The sequence below is a fragment of the Miniopterus natalensis genome, chromosome 1 (genome assembly GCF_054644295.1).
Source record: "Miniopterus natalensis isolate mMinNat1 chromosome 1, mMinNat1.hap1, whole genome shotgun sequence".
Lineage (NCBI taxonomy): Eukaryota > Metazoa > Chordata > Mammalia > Chiroptera > Miniopteridae > Miniopterus > Miniopterus natalensis.
In genome coordinates this window covers 194,673,647-194,688,996 of record NC_142081.1, presented here as the reverse complement: position 1 = coordinate 194,688,996, position 15,350 = coordinate 194,673,647, and the positions used below count along the sequence as shown (strand labels likewise).

General features: G+C 45.0%; 1 protein-coding gene across 1 annotated transcript in view; it reads left to right on the top strand.

Annotated features, from left to right (window-relative positions):
• C1QTNF7 (C1q and TNF related 7) overlaps positions 1-4,968 on the top strand; it is an 84,595-nt gene extending 79,627 nt beyond the window's left edge. The window contains exon 3 of the mRNA XM_087817054.1: positions 3,979-4,968. Within this exon, the coding sequence (XP_087673180.1) occupies positions 3,979-4,610 (632 nt within the window). The 3' untranslated portion in view covers positions 4,611-4,968. The remainder of the gene's footprint in view (positions 1-3,978) is intronic.
• The last annotated feature ends 10,382 nt before the right edge of the window (positions 4,969-15,350 follow it).

Here is a 15,350-nt window from a genome sequence, read left to right as displayed (position 1 = left end):
ACCTACTTTTGCCCCACCCTGTATGTCATCATCATAGCCATTTATTAAGAACTCACTACACCTATGATCAGAAATTTTACACTAATACTCATTGTCCACTGTAACCCTATTGGCAATTATTATAATCAGCAATAACAATGTCACAAATGAAAAAAAATGGAGATTTAAAACTAAAATGACTTTCCCAACCTGAGATTGTTTAAATCAATATCCACATACACATACGTAAGGATATATGCCAGTAAAGAAGGAAAAGTAGAGATGCCTTGTGATGGGTGAAGGGAAGCACACCTCACGGACACACTGCAGGAACAGGCCCTGGGGCTCTGGGGACATGCTTTCAGAGTGGCCGGAGCAGGACACAACGGAGCTGGCAGCTTCTCTTCCCTCCTCCCGCGTTTGCTACCCCACGAAGGTCTTCTTTGCCACAATTACCCCTACCGAGTGCACGCAGGATCAAGCATGACTTTCGCCCACTTTCCCAAATTACAAGTACAGAACTTATTATACTGAATTATACATTTTCCGTTAAAATATGTGTCTCCTTTACTGGTCTATGGCAATTACTGTTGTGTCATATTATTAACATTTAATTTAATCTGAATACACATCCGAATGAATATCTTCACATAACACTAGAGGCCCCTCATGAAGTAGATAATGCTGGTTTATTCTATGGCTTTGGATACTTATGAACTTAGCTAAGACCCGTATTTGCAGGTGACAGTCTAATACACAATGACAGCTAACTCGAAGGCGGGGAAAGGTGTCATTCATGTCAAGGTCTCACTTAGCCCCTAGTACAGTGCCTGGCCTGTGGCGATGGTCAGTCAACATTAGATGGTCCAGGTGCATGCAGGCATTCGTAAGTCCTCCCATGGGTGGGTGGGATGCAAGAAAGAAATGGCACTGAAAAAAAATCTTTGTAAGCCCATCTGATGGAGAGTTAAGAAGAAATACTTTCTCTCCAAGCTTCAGTACTTAAGCATAGATAATATTTTCTCCCTAATTCTCTATACACAGTCATATTTCTGACTGAGTGGGGAGAGAGAATGATCTGTCCCTTCTTTCTATTCTTTATTCATGAGTCCTTAGCACAGGGAAAATCTGCGACACAAACAGGAAGACTCGCTGTAAATTATTACAGCTAGTCCCCGATTATCTAACTCCCAGCAGGGAGACTCACTAAATTATTACAGCTAGTCCCCGATTACCTAACTCCCAGCAGGAAGAATAGTAAACAGCTACAGGAAATCCAAACGCTGAAATTGTGAAGACCTTCGCATTGTAAAATTGCACCTTAGTACTTATGCTTCGATCTCAAAGAATTTTCAGTTCTGGGAGACTGAAGCTGGAGAGATGAAGCCCCTCTGTCAGATCCTCCTCACTCCTGGCTGGACGAGGCTCTTCTCCCTGGCCTGCTGAGTCACTGTTTACTGCTTTTCCCACCAGATTTGGAGTGGATTTGGATCCAATTTCTTCATAGTACAAATGGGGCAGCTGAAATTCAGACAAGAATTGACTTTCCCAAAGTCACAGAGGCAAAGGGATTTGAGTACATAATGAAACTTAATGGTCAAATTATTACTGATGCCAAATGTCTTTTTTTAATTGATGCATCAAAAGTCAACCGGTGAAGACAGCAAAAGTTAAGCTCCTATTGAAGATAAAATGACAATTTAGAAGTTGTTGACTTTGGTTCAACAATTAACTTATTAGCAAAATGATATATTATACTTCTAGCAAAAAAAAAAAAAAGCAATCATTAAGAAGTCAGACTATTATCACCTTATTTCAAGAAATAAATACCAGATTGTGCTCTGGCTGGAGTCAGTGGAATTTCAGTTTAAGAACAAATGTCACCCTGGCTGGTGTGGCTCAGTTTGTTGGAGTGCTGTCCCGTGCACCCAAAGGTGGCAGGTTTGATTCCCTACCAGGGTGCATACAGGAGGCCACTGATAGATGTGTCTCTATCCCATCAATGTTTTTCTCTCCCCCTTCCTCTCTAAAATCAATAAAATCATATCCTTGGGTGAGAATTTTTAAAAAGAAAGAAAAGAACAAATGTCATCTACAGCTAGAGAACAGTTCTATAAGCAGTAATAATGCTGATCTTAGTTGCCAAAAAATACTTGCTTTCATTACTAGCATCTTTTATGCAGCATTAATTGTCAGTGTCTTTCCAAAATTATAGAAACAAAACATTTGATGTTTTAAGAATAAAGCTCTAATTCTTTTCTAATGTACATTATCCAGAGCATTCTATTGCTAAATTTGCCAAATAAATGAAAAATTATCAAACTCATACACCAATGCACATGTAATATATTCAAACAGATGATATCAAAGCACTGTCAAGGTAAAAAGGCTTTGCTTAATAAAAGTTTCTGAGAATAAACTGCACCATATATCAACAATATATTTTCCCTGACTACAAAAGTACATTACAAATGACCAATAACTTGGAGATTTTTGAGAATGTACCATTACACAGGCACTATTTACGGAATGGATTTGGCCATGAAATTGAATGACCTTTTTTATGCTACTAAGTCATTGCTGTTACACAGTTGATTTAAAAATTAAATAGATGTTGTTTATTGCTTTTGAGCCACTATCACTATTTCTCTGCATTTAGCCTATGGTTGATCTGTAGACATAAAAAATTGGACAAACAGAAAATATTCCACTATGGTGATTTTGAATTTGTTGAAATCTTTTCACAGCTATTATGTCTTTTCTGTATGTAAGGAGACCCAGAGAAATTAAGGGACTTGCCAAAAATGATAAAGCCTACTTAGCTACAGAGCCAGACAGAATTTAGGATTCTTGATTCCAGCCCCAAAGGTGAGAGAGATTTTGATGACGGGGAAGCATCATTAGCTGAGACTTGGATTCCAGTCCTGGCCTTGCTCCACCTCTCCAGGGCTCAGTTTTCTCCTCCAAAAAAGACTGACTGCTCAGTGGTAACAGTCACTGTTATTGGGATATCGGAGCATATTGAGCCCTCACGAGGTGCCAGGAGCCCTTTCCAATTTACACTGTAGCCACTGCCCAGAAATGCCCAGGTTCCAGAGTCAGGCAGACGCGAGTTCAGATCACAGCTCCATTCCTCACTAGCTCTGTCTCCTTGAGCAAAGAACTTCTCCATGGCTCAGTTTCTTCATCTACAATGGAAGTAATAATAATTCCTAGTTGCAAAACTTAAAGAAGGTAATGTACGTAAATAAAATGCTGTTCCCGGTACATAGTAAATATTCAATAAGTATGAGCTAATCTCATTTTGATTAATTCTTTTATTATCAAAACTAATAGTAGAATGAGGCATGAGCCCTGGCCAGTTTGATTCAGTGGTTAGAGAGCTGACCCTTGGACCGAAGGGTCTCAGGTTCAATTCCCTTCGAGGGTATGTACATGCCAGAGGCAACCAATCGATGTGTCTCTCATGTCTATGTTTCTCTCTTTCTCTCTCTCTATTCCCCTCTTCCCTCCCTTCCCCTCTCTCTAAAAATCAATGGAAAAAATATCCTCTGGTGAGGATTTAAAAAAAAAAAAAAAAATGGGGCATGGGATTAAACAGCCTCTAAGGACACGCCTGGTTCTGTCTGCTCCCATGACCCCACTCTGGGGAATGATACCAACATCACTCCCCTTCAGCTCTTTCTGTAGGAATGACTACCTGTTTGTAACTAATTTAGTGACAGGAGATCCATCGTCAGAATGATAATTAATTATTTTAAATTAGTCAGGATTAAATGATTTCTCACATACTCTGGAAAATTTACTTGAAATTCTGATGAAAATTTCCTATTTCCATATTTTAGTGTATCAGTGTTTACGTAAAAGGTTCATTGTTTAGTAGTACACAGTTGAAAGTTGTCTGAAAAGACAAATTTTGGGCATGCTGGGACTATGTGGGCTGTTAGTCACTCTGTATTTAGAAGAGCTGTTCATTAAACTGCAAACTCTCTCTTAAAGGCTTGAAAGGTAAGACTGGACCACTGGGCCTTGCTGGAGAGAAAGGGGACCGAGGAGAAACTGGAAAGAAAGGACCCATGGGACCAGAGGGAGAGAAAGGAGAAGTTGGTCCAGCTGGGCCTCCTGGACAGAAGGGAGACAGAGGAGAACAAGGAGACCCAGGGCTGCCTGGAGTTTGTAGATGTGGAAGCATCGTGCTCAAATCTGCCTTTTCTGTTGGCATCACAACCAGCTACCCAGAAGAAAGGCTACCGATTATATTCAACAAGGTCCTCTTCAATGAGGGAGAGCACTACAACCCCGCCACGGGGAAGTTCATCTGCGCCTTCCCAGGGATCTATTACTTTTCTTATGATATCACATTGGCAAACAAGCACCTGGCGATCGGGCTGGTACACAATGGGCAGTACCGGATAAAGACCTTCGACGCCAACACAGGGAACCACGACGTGGCTTCTGGGTCCACGGTCATCTATCTACAGCCAGAAGATGAAGTCTGGCTGGAGATCTTTTTCACTGACCAGAACGGCCTCTTCTCGGACCCAGGCTGGGCGGACAGCTTGTTCTCCGGGTTTCTCCTGTACGTTGACACAGATTATCTGGATTCCATATCAGAAGACGACGAGCTGTGACCAGGACAGCTGACCAGCATGTGCCAAAACCCTTTGGGAGACTCTTTGATTTAATCTGGGGACCCTGGAAGGTGGAACACACAGAAACAAGATCCAAAGACACTACCACTCAGATGCCAGAGTATTTACAGGCAGTTCTAGCAACATCGATTAAAACAAGATGAGACAGCAAACTGTTGAAACCACACCAAGGTGAATTATATAAAACAATAACCCCAGATATGAATTCTCTTGAAAGCAGTGTTCATAAATATTTAAACAAAGTCAAGACAACGTTAACAATTTTTTTTATTAAATTCCCTGAGTGATAAAACTAGCCAGCAATGATATTGTCTCATTAAATCTTTATGAAATTACATTTTTGCCTATTATTTAAAAGAATCATAACTTCCCAGACAAAGTCTTTGATAATTCTCAAAAGGCTGCAGTTAGTCAGAAACCAAAGGTAAGTGATGCTGAGTAATTCCAAGCAAGTTAAAGTGAAGTCATAATTTTTTTTTATTATTTCTTCCTTCATGCTTGCACGTGAAACTCAAAGTTTATTCTTGTATGTCATGTATTTATTAATTATTGTATTCAAAAGTCGATACAACTATAAGCCTACTTTTGCCCTACCTTGTATATTTATTCAACCACTCTTTAATGAAGCCTGTGTAAACCAGACACTATGATGCTGGCTTGGGTTTAATGAGTTCAGACCAAGTCCCTCCCCTCACACAGGCCAGTGTATAGTGTCCCCATTCAGAGCACTGAGCACCAAGGCAAACAGACTGGCTCAGTGCGGCCAGAGAACATGGACAAATGTGATGTGTGCTGAGGTGTGTGTCTTCAAGCAGATGGGAGATATGCAAAGAAAACAAAGAATTCAGGGGTGGCTTTCTGCCCGACCATCTTCAAAACACACTGATATTTGCAATCAGGAAGGGCTGAAAACCTGGAGAGAGAGGAGCCTGGGAGGCCAAATGGCAATAAAAAGAATCGAGTTACTGAGGCCGACCAGTAGGTCGTTCTCCTAAATCCGTCCACTTGATAGTTTCCCAAGACAAATATTTGTCCTCTCAGCTTTCCCAAATAAGGAAACTACTTTACACTATGGTAAGGACACTGTGGCTGGTGGATTGTCTAGGTATCGAATTCAGATAAAGCAAAGCACATGCCCACTGATTCACGAGTGAGCTGATGGGAGAAGTGAACAGGAGAGAGGGAGAGACCAGGCGTCTGTCTCTCCCAAGTCTCCCACCTCCCTAGTCCCACACGCTCTTAGTGTCAGCCCCCTGTTCCCCAGTGAACTGCAGTCCCTCGGCTGACTCGCCCATAACTCTGTCATCGCCGCTCCCTTGGCTGGTAGTCACAGTGCTCCCAGATCCTCTCCCTTTTGGTGTCTTCCAGCCTCCTCCCAGGCGTTCCTCTCTCTGATCATTCATTCAATAAAGCTCCTAGTGCTTCCTATGTGTGGGTCACCGCGGCGCGTTCTTTGAAGGCGAAGGAACATCAGTGCGAATATGGCACAGGCCCTGCCGTCAACTTTGAAAGGAGACAATTTGAAAGGAGACAAGAAAGGCAATGGTATGCGCGTGCACACATGCTCACACACACACACGCACGCACACACACACACACGTGCACGTACACACACATGCTCACACACACAAGACACCTAGAATTCTGAAAGCAAACTTGCTAAAATATGCCAAGTGCTAACCTGGAGATAAAGACAATGCTGTGGAAGGAATTGGCTGGGGGGGGGGGGTTACTCCCAAATTCGGAGGAGAGGAGAGCTGGGGAATTCTCTGTTCCCTGGGCCTGAAGTCATGGGTGAGACTTGCAGTGGCCAAAATGAGGGAAAGGGCACTTTAGACAGAGGTAATCATGGGACAAATTGTGAAAGTGAGGACGGAGACCCAGAAAAGGAATCCATGGGCCATATTTGCAAGAACCTTGAACGCCAACCTGAGGGTTGGGGACTTTATTCCTGAGAGGGTGTGGAGCCTCTGTGTGCTCCAGAGCTGGGCGCCATGACCAGGGGTGGAATCCAGAATTACCAAGGAGCTGTGTGCAAGGGCCACGCTTGCTTCTCCCGCCTCCCAGACCTGTCTTGCTTCCAGCACCTGCTTTTGCCTCTTCTCCTTTGTCCACTGGTTGCTCTCTTTCTGAGTCAAGACATGGGTCTGGCAGACCAAGAGCAATAACCCTGAGACAGAGCACTGAGCAAAGGGGCTCTGAGGTAGTCACCGGCCTCTGATAGCACCTGAACCTGGAATTCCAGGCTAGAAAACATAAAAAACAGCCAACAGAAGAAGCCAATCTGGGGAGCGTGGAAACATGGGCCGCTTGAAGACTGTGGAATTTGCTGGAGAAACTGGCAATGGAGAAGTTTTTGTTGATAGTCATGACCCATACGATTATTATGCAATTAAATTTTTTTATCATGATCCATTGATGCATTTATTTTTGGGACATTGTTTACTTGCTTAACTTTTACATGTGTCTTTCATTATAAAGCCTATTTTGAGTAGCTTTTAAAACTAAAAACTAGTTGGTTCTAGGCCCAGAGATAAGTTTCATTTTGAAGTACCCGATATGATGGTGACGGGGCTCAGAGCACTAACATGAAAAATGAAAAGCTATTTTAATATTAAAGTGATAAACTTTTAAGCAAATGCAGGTGTCTTTTACTCCTTAAAAAAAAAAGAATGAATAGAATTTATCCACATTTATGGATATTTGTGGAAAGGAAACAGGAGAGCAATTTTGGTTTAAAACGTTCCAAGCCTCATTCCGATCATTCTTTGTAAGGGCTGACTTGGAATGGATATGCATTAAGAAACATTTATTGACTAGATGCCACCTCATTCCAGAATGATCTAAAGCCACCTACAAAAATAGACAAAAGACGAGAAGAATACATTAGCAGCACAAAGCTAAAAAAGGAAAGAGCGAGGGTAATACAAAGCTGCGTGTACAGGAGCACACGTACCTGTGTTACACACTTATAGGACACATGTGTTTCCTTGTACCTGTCCACGCCAAGGGCGTGTCCAGATCATTTATCATGTGAATAACATTATTTATGGTGCGAAAGTTTCCATAAATTCTGAATATACTTTTTCTCTGCCACCCTGTGAAAATGATCGTGGACATAACTCCACTTTAGATGTCAGCTATCTGTTGTTTTATACCTTCCTCTGTTTCGCCTTCGGTAGCTCCACTTTCTGTAAACGGCATCCCTACCCACACTGTCCCCAAAGCAGAACCTAAAGCCCATTCTAGAAGCCTTCCTTCCCTTCCCCACCGAATTCATTCAGCATAAAATCCTTATGTCCCTAGACCCTACGTGGACATTTCTGAATCACTGCACCTTTCTGCCCCCAATCCCGAGGTTTCATTCATACTCAGCATCCCTTCCCTGGACTAGTAAAAAACCTTCTGGCTGACCTTTGCCTTCAGCCACAGCCCTCCAGTCCACACCGCACATTAGGCTGGATCTGTCCTTCTAACGTGCTAATCTGGTCATGTCACACCACGGTTTGAAAGCCAGCAGGGGTCCTCCAGTGCCTACACGGAAAAAGGTGCCCAGAGCTTCTCCGGGCTTTTCCATGGAGCCCGGTTTCCATATCTGCTTCCCTGGCACGCGTCCCCCACTCCCCCTGAAGGCCCACCCTCCTGCACACGCTGCGCCTCTGGGCTTCTAACGCGTTGACTCCCGCCATATGTAACCCTCAGGCCTGATCTAGCAGGGCAGAGCGCCCAGTCTCCAAAATGACTGGCTCAGGTGACTCGATCGGAGCTGGGGAGACTTTGCTGGGACTTTTATAGAAGAGAGTCTCATTCTTTTCGACTGGACTTGAGCCTGTGAACCTCGGTCAGCCATCCTGCCATCACAAAGCATAGTGTCACCTGCGAATGGAGCCGTGGACAGGTGAGGCAAAGAAACAGAGATAAGGGAGGTGGGAGATAGGTCCTGGAGTCATCCTGTGAACCCTGATCGACACATGTCTGCAGCCATCTCTTCATTTGGACTTTTCATTAAATGCCATTTTTACTTAAGCTTTTTTGAGGTGGGTGGGTCTTCTGTCATTTGCAAAAAAAATGTTATCCTACCTAATACTAACACAAACACTGTTTAGCAAAGCACACTAGACCTTTTAGGATCTAGCCTCTGCGTATTTTTACAGTCACATCTCCAGAAGTCACCCACATGCAACCCACAGGCCAAGAGGCTGCCGAGAACTGCCGTCCCGGGCGCCCCCCTCGGCGCCTCGCACCCTCCCCGCGTGCCGCCTCCTTGGCTGCCTCACCAGCTCGCCTTCTAAGGATCAGCTCAAAGTTACTCCCAGCCCTGGCCAGTTTGGCTCAGTGGTTAGAGCATCAGCCTGTGGACTGAAGGGTCCGGGGTTCGATTCTGGCCAAGGGCACGTACCTGGGTTGCAGGCTCGATCCCCAGCCCCAGTTGGGGCACATGTGGGAGAAAAACTAATCAATGACACATCGATGTTTCTTTCTCTCTCTCTCTCCCTCTTCCAATCTCTCTGAAAAGCAATGGGAAAAAGGCCCTGGGTATGGATTAAAAAAAAAAAAAAAAGAGTTACTCCCTTTTCTCTTGCCCTGTGCCCCACAGGAATCGCAGGTGGCCTTGTGTGTCCCCTTGTCATCTGGGGTTTAGAACATAGTCACGGTAGCAACAGTGAACAGTTACCGAGTGCTATTCAAGTGTTTTATGTGTATTAGCTCAATTCGATCTTCCAAATATTCTCTCCATTTTACAAATGAGGAAATGGAGAGACAGAGAGGATAAGAAATGTCTTAAGTAAATAGTAAATGGCACAGTGGACCCAGGGAGTCTGGCTCCAGAGCCCGTGTTCCCAACTATCATGCCAGGTCCTTACCCTATTTCACTCTCATTCCACAATAGTCCATCACTGTATTGTTATACATTTCTACATGTGTCCATCTGATGGAGACTTTGTTCTATTTATCTTTATATTCCAGGACTGCACACAATGCCTGCCATGATATATGTTCAATAAAAATGTGATGAATTAATCAGTGATGAGTTCTTTTCAGTCACAATTTTTACATGTGGAGGGAAGGAGGGAGGGAGGGGGAGAGAGAGAGAGAGAGAGAGAGAGAGAGAGAGAGAGAGAGAGAGAGAGCTCTCAATAGAAAAGCCCTATGACGCTGGCCGGTGTGGCTCGGTTGGTTGGGCAACATCCCAGGCACAAAAGGTTGGCAATTAATTCCTGATCAGGGCACATGCCTGAGTTGCAGGCCCCATCCCCAATAGGGGGCATTCAGGAGGCAGCTGATCAATGTATCACTCTCACGCTGATGTTTCTCTCTCTCTCCCCCACTCCCTTCCTTTCTTTCTAAAAATCAATTAAAAAATCTTTAATTATTTTAAAAGGCCTATGATCACCCTGTGCATTGACCAAGACTCTTCAGATGACAGCTGCCAGAATACAACTCAAACTGGCTCAAGAAGGAGGACACCCCCTGAAATAACAAAATTCTACAGCCAGATCTGGGTACTCACCTGTCATCACCAGGACTTTATCTCCCATCTCACAAATCAGCTCTTTCCAGTGCAGACTTCACTTTCAGGCAGACTCTTTGAGGTCAAGATAGCCACCAGGAAAATAATATATATATTTCTCTTTCTCTTTCTCAGTTGTCCTGGCAAAAGTCCTGGGGATGACAGCCTTTTGCTTCTGATGGGTTCCCCTTAAGTCATCCCTCAATCAATGACTGGCCAGAGGGATGTGCTGTTCCCATTGGCCATGTCTGCGCCACATGTCTACCCCTGGAACTAGAAACAGGATCAGTCCCCTAAGTCACATGGGCTGGGGTGGGGTGAGGTCATTCCCCAAAGGAAAATGAAGGTGGCAGGTATAGAAAAAGAGAGTTTTGTTGATAGACGGTCAAAAGCAACAGGTGACCTCTGTAAGCTATTTCCATATAAAATCAAAACCACATTTATTTTTGTCTGCATGAGGCAAAATAAACGTGTTGCTAGATGACTTTTCTCTGAGATAGTCTAATTCCTATAATATTGACTCAGAACTGACTATTTTGCACTGCATGGACCCAGCATCTGCGATGATCTCACGCTACCGGCTGTCACGATAGTCGCTCCCAACTGAGACTTCTCCTGAAAGAACGTATTATTCTCAACTTAAATGCTTCCTCTCCTCCAACTTTCTGATTTTTACATCAATAACCTAGAATATGCAACAATTCATGGGATTGCCTTTGATAATTATAAAAAGAAGCATTCTTGGAAATTAGTCTCTTTGTGGAACCAAAGAAGGGGCAGTAAATGCAGTTCATTCCTTGGCCAACATCGTCACAGATCTGAAAGTGGGGGTTAAAAAGCCATCCTAGGCATGGACTACACTGGTGCCATGTTTTACTTCTGGTTTCCTGAGAGACATCAAGCGGTGGGTGCCTAGTGACCAGTAGCGACCATTTGCTCTGTGCCTTCTTAGTAACCGGCACCATGCTGAGTGAGTCCTTTTAGCATGGTACCTTATTTTATCCTCAGGAAGAGCAGTGTTCCTCCCCCTAGATGGAGGAACATTGCTATGAATGTGTCAGGAGCCTCAGTGTTGGGGTATTGATCAAGCATGACAAGGAGATCAAAGGAAAGGCCTCCTCTATGTGTTCTCTCTTGGGCACGTGCCACTCAGGGTCCAACATCAGTGCACATTCTAAAGGCTTCCACCATGAAGAGTTGAATGGAAGGACTGTATTAAGAGGTGCAGACAGGGTTAAAGGAATCAAGTAGGGGTGTTGAGGTATCCAAGGATTAACAACAGCACGAACTCATCACCACTCTAAAGCCTGAAGGGGAGGAGGCTGTCATGGCTGCTGAGTGGTTGCTGAGTCAAGCAGAGACCTATAGACTTAGCGGAAGGACTCTCCTCCAAGAATCAAGCTGGAGAAGAGCCCAGCCACTGCCCGAGCCATGCAGAAGCAGGGAGCAGGCCAGGGTGATCAATCTCCCGGCCACACTCTCCTTCTATCCCCCAGTCTCCTATCCGTACCTCCCACTGGTCAAACCCAATGACTCTGAGGGCAAAGGAGGCTGAGTGTAGCAATGCACAGGGATGGGCATCCTGGGCAAAAAGTAGTGCAGAGAAGAACAGAAACTGGGGAGCCAGGAAGGGTGGGAGCACGTGGAAATTAAACAGCTCCCCTCTTGACCACTTCTCTCTCTAGATTCTCTCTAGTGCAACAGGTACAATAAAACTGGTGCTCCAATTTGAGAAGGACAGAAGGGACACCATCCAGAGCTGCTTAGGGCTGCCTGTAATGTATGCACAAGAATGCCCTCAGGTCTCAGAGAGGTCCAGCTCCAGCTCCACTTACAAGAAAATCCACGGGAGTCTGGGGCCAAGGCCTTGCAGTGATGCACGGAAGTCCCCCCTAAACTTGCACAGCCACAGGCAGCTGGTAGAGCGTCCAGGGCCTCAAGGTTCTAACCAAGTAGCTTTCAGCTCATCACAAGAGAAGCGCTCCTCTCACCCAGTTAGCCATGAGACTAGTGAGGCTCCGAGCCACTGAGCAGTTTTCCCACAGTCAAGTTAATAAGCGTGGGGCTCTGACGCCTGCCCACTCACGCCCAACGCCCACGCTGTCGTGAGCACACACACGTGCCTCTCAAGAGCAGCCCCTAAGACGAGGCTTCCCAAGCAGACGGCTGCGCTGTGGGGTAAAGCCTGCCCCTCAGCCGTCCCCCTCAAAGCTGGTAAACACTGTCTCCCTCTCACCTCAGCTGGCAGCTAAGGCCCTCAGATCAGGACCAGCTTGTGCAGGATCGAAACATTCCATGTGGCTTGACCAGGCAGCTCTGCAGACCCTACGGAGCCAAAACTGCACCGACCTGCTTCGCTCTGTCCAAGAAACAAAGACTGACCCTCAGGACCAGTGCCCATCTGTGAGCCTAGGTTAGTTGCACCGAGAAGAACCCAGGCTAGACTGTCAGTGGCATCAGTGATATCATTATGCTTAAATTATCAGGCAGCCTGAATTGCTTTCAGTTTTCCTTGCATGACAGTAAAACAGTTCTTATAGTAAACATGCACACACACACACACACACACACACACACACAGACTCATCACAGGATTAGTCCTAACAAAGGCCAGGAGCAAGCAGGTCCACACTTCCCACAGGCCCCACGTGTCCCTCAGAGTGGTTTTCAGGTTGAGCCTACACTTGCCAAATACTTCAGACAACTGAAGAGTCCTTTGGAGAAGAAAATTTTTTTAAAAAACACACATAAAACTTGTGATACAGATTGTTTAAATGCTATGCCAGGGTTTCCAAAGACACATTGAGCCTCCTTTGTCTTTTTGGTCTACATCGGGGTCTCTCAACCTCAGCAAAATTGACATTCAGGCAAGATCATTCTCTGTTCTGCAGGTCTGTCCTGTGCACCTTAGGGTGAGTCAGCAGGATCCCTGACCCCTACCCAGCAGGGGCCAGTAGCTCCTCCCCTCCAGTCATGACAATGACCAATATCTCCAGTCAAGGGCAAATGACCTGGGGGAGCAAAACTGTCCCCAGCAGAGAACTTCTCTGCAATCTGGTCATGGTGGAAGAGCCTACTCAGTCTCCATAATCTACCTGTTGGCCCACAGCCATTTTCCATCTGCTTTTTTTCCCAGACATAACCACATGGCTGGTCACCATTTGGGGCAGGATATCCGTTCCCTTCTAAGAACCCCCAGCTGAACACACCCTCTCTTGGAAGAAGCAGGGAGGAAATGCCCTCATCCCAACTCCCCCTTCCGAGGCCAAAATGCATCTGTTTAGTTTTGTCTAAGATGCAAAACTCAGGCGTCTCCAACTTCTAAGAATGTATTCCAAGAAAATAATTAATAATGTGAGCAAAGGTTGAATTACAGAAAGAGCCTTGCAGCAGAGTTTGTAAGATGGAAAATTGGGAAATAGCCTGGGAGTCTGATAATAGAATATTGGTTAAATGAGCTGTAAGACATCCGTCCAATAGTCATTAAAAAAGTGATGAGAATGAAAATGCATTGGCACCATACGATGTTCAAGGCTAGTAACAGAACAAAAGAGAGCACTAAAAAGCACTTTCAATTATTATCCCATATTTAAAGTGTGTTTGCATATGTGCATAAAAAATATCTGGGTAAAAATAAGTAATAGGAATTTAAAATTTTCTACCCTTTGATCTTTGCTTTCATTTTATTATTTTTTTAAAAACTTATCTTTATTGATTTCAGAGAGAGGAAGGGAGAGGGAGAGAGAGAGACAGAAACATCAATGATGAGAGAGTCATTGATCAGCTTCCTCCCGCACACCCCCAACTGGGGATCGAGCCGCAGCCTGGGCCTGTGCCCTGACTGGGAATCGAACCCCGATCGCCTGGATCCTAGGTCCACGCTCAACCGCTGAGCCACGCCCGGCTGGGTTACATATATATTTTAAAAATTATCCCACCCTCACTTAAATAGGGAAGGAAATGAGTCTCGAACTGACATCATTTTATTGAGTTCTTAGCCCAGAGCTCTGAACCCGATGGCTTAGCCAAGGATGAAGTCATTCAGAGCCAATGCATCCGAGGGATGGCCAACGTGTTTCCAAGCAGCATGATGTCAAAGGCTGAATCGGGGCTTCGCTCCAGTGCCATCATGGAGGTGGCAGAATTTATGAAAGAAAAAGCTTTTCCAGTCTGGTCAGAATTCCAGGAAATGATCTGAAAGCCCTGAAACGGGGAAAATCATTGCATACCCGCTCTTCAACACAAAAGTGCCCTCTTTTCCAAGACTGCTTGTGAGCTTCTACCTGGACTGAGATAAACAGGGAGGAGCAAAGTCTGTCATCTGTCCCTTCTCCAGCTTCAGATACCATTTCAGGCTCTGCAGTGCATCCCTATCGTTACTGAAATTACTCTGGAGCAAGGATAGGGAGCTGCAAGGATTATCTAGAGAAACACCCAGTCTTGCTGTATTCAGAACTCAGACTAAAGCCCAGCTACCAGAGGTGTTCCAGACGGTGGCACTACTGGCAAACAAAGATTATATGGTTGGTAGGTGAGATGGTCAGGACCCAGGACATACGAGCATTGATGTATCAAGATGTGCACACACAAGAAGTGCTCACCCACTTGACTACCCCCAGACATAAAATTCAGATTAAATTCAGGACATTCCATCAAATTTGAATTTCAGATAGCACAAGAAATCATTGTTTAGTATACGGATGTCCCAAATATTTAAGTGGGTGCCTTATGTTCTTATTTGCTACATGTGGCAATTCTGCTCCCCTGGAATTCACCTGCAAAGACATAATATGAATTCAGGTGACCTTCAGAAGGGCTGTGCGTGGAATGTCTCACGTGAGAAGGAGCAGCTTTTATTAGGACAATGCATTCTTAGTTCCCCGAAACAGCTTCAGAGAGGCCAATTTCACCGAACAGAAAGACCTAAGAAAAGATGGCTGGGAAGTCAGAAGACTTAAGATTTAATCCCAGCAATTCCAGTAACCAGCCTTGTGTGGCTTTGGGACAAGTCACCTACATCCTGTAAGTCTGTTTCCACATTAGATTTGGGGTGGGAAGTAACTGGTTGCCTTCCTGTCTCGGAGCTCAGGGCAGACGTTGCTCACGGATCCCCGCATTTCCCCCGACTGGGCCCAGGGGCAGCCTTGGGATTCTTCTCAGCTGAAGTCCAGGCGGTAGACAAGGGTCCACCCTTGAGACGAAACCTA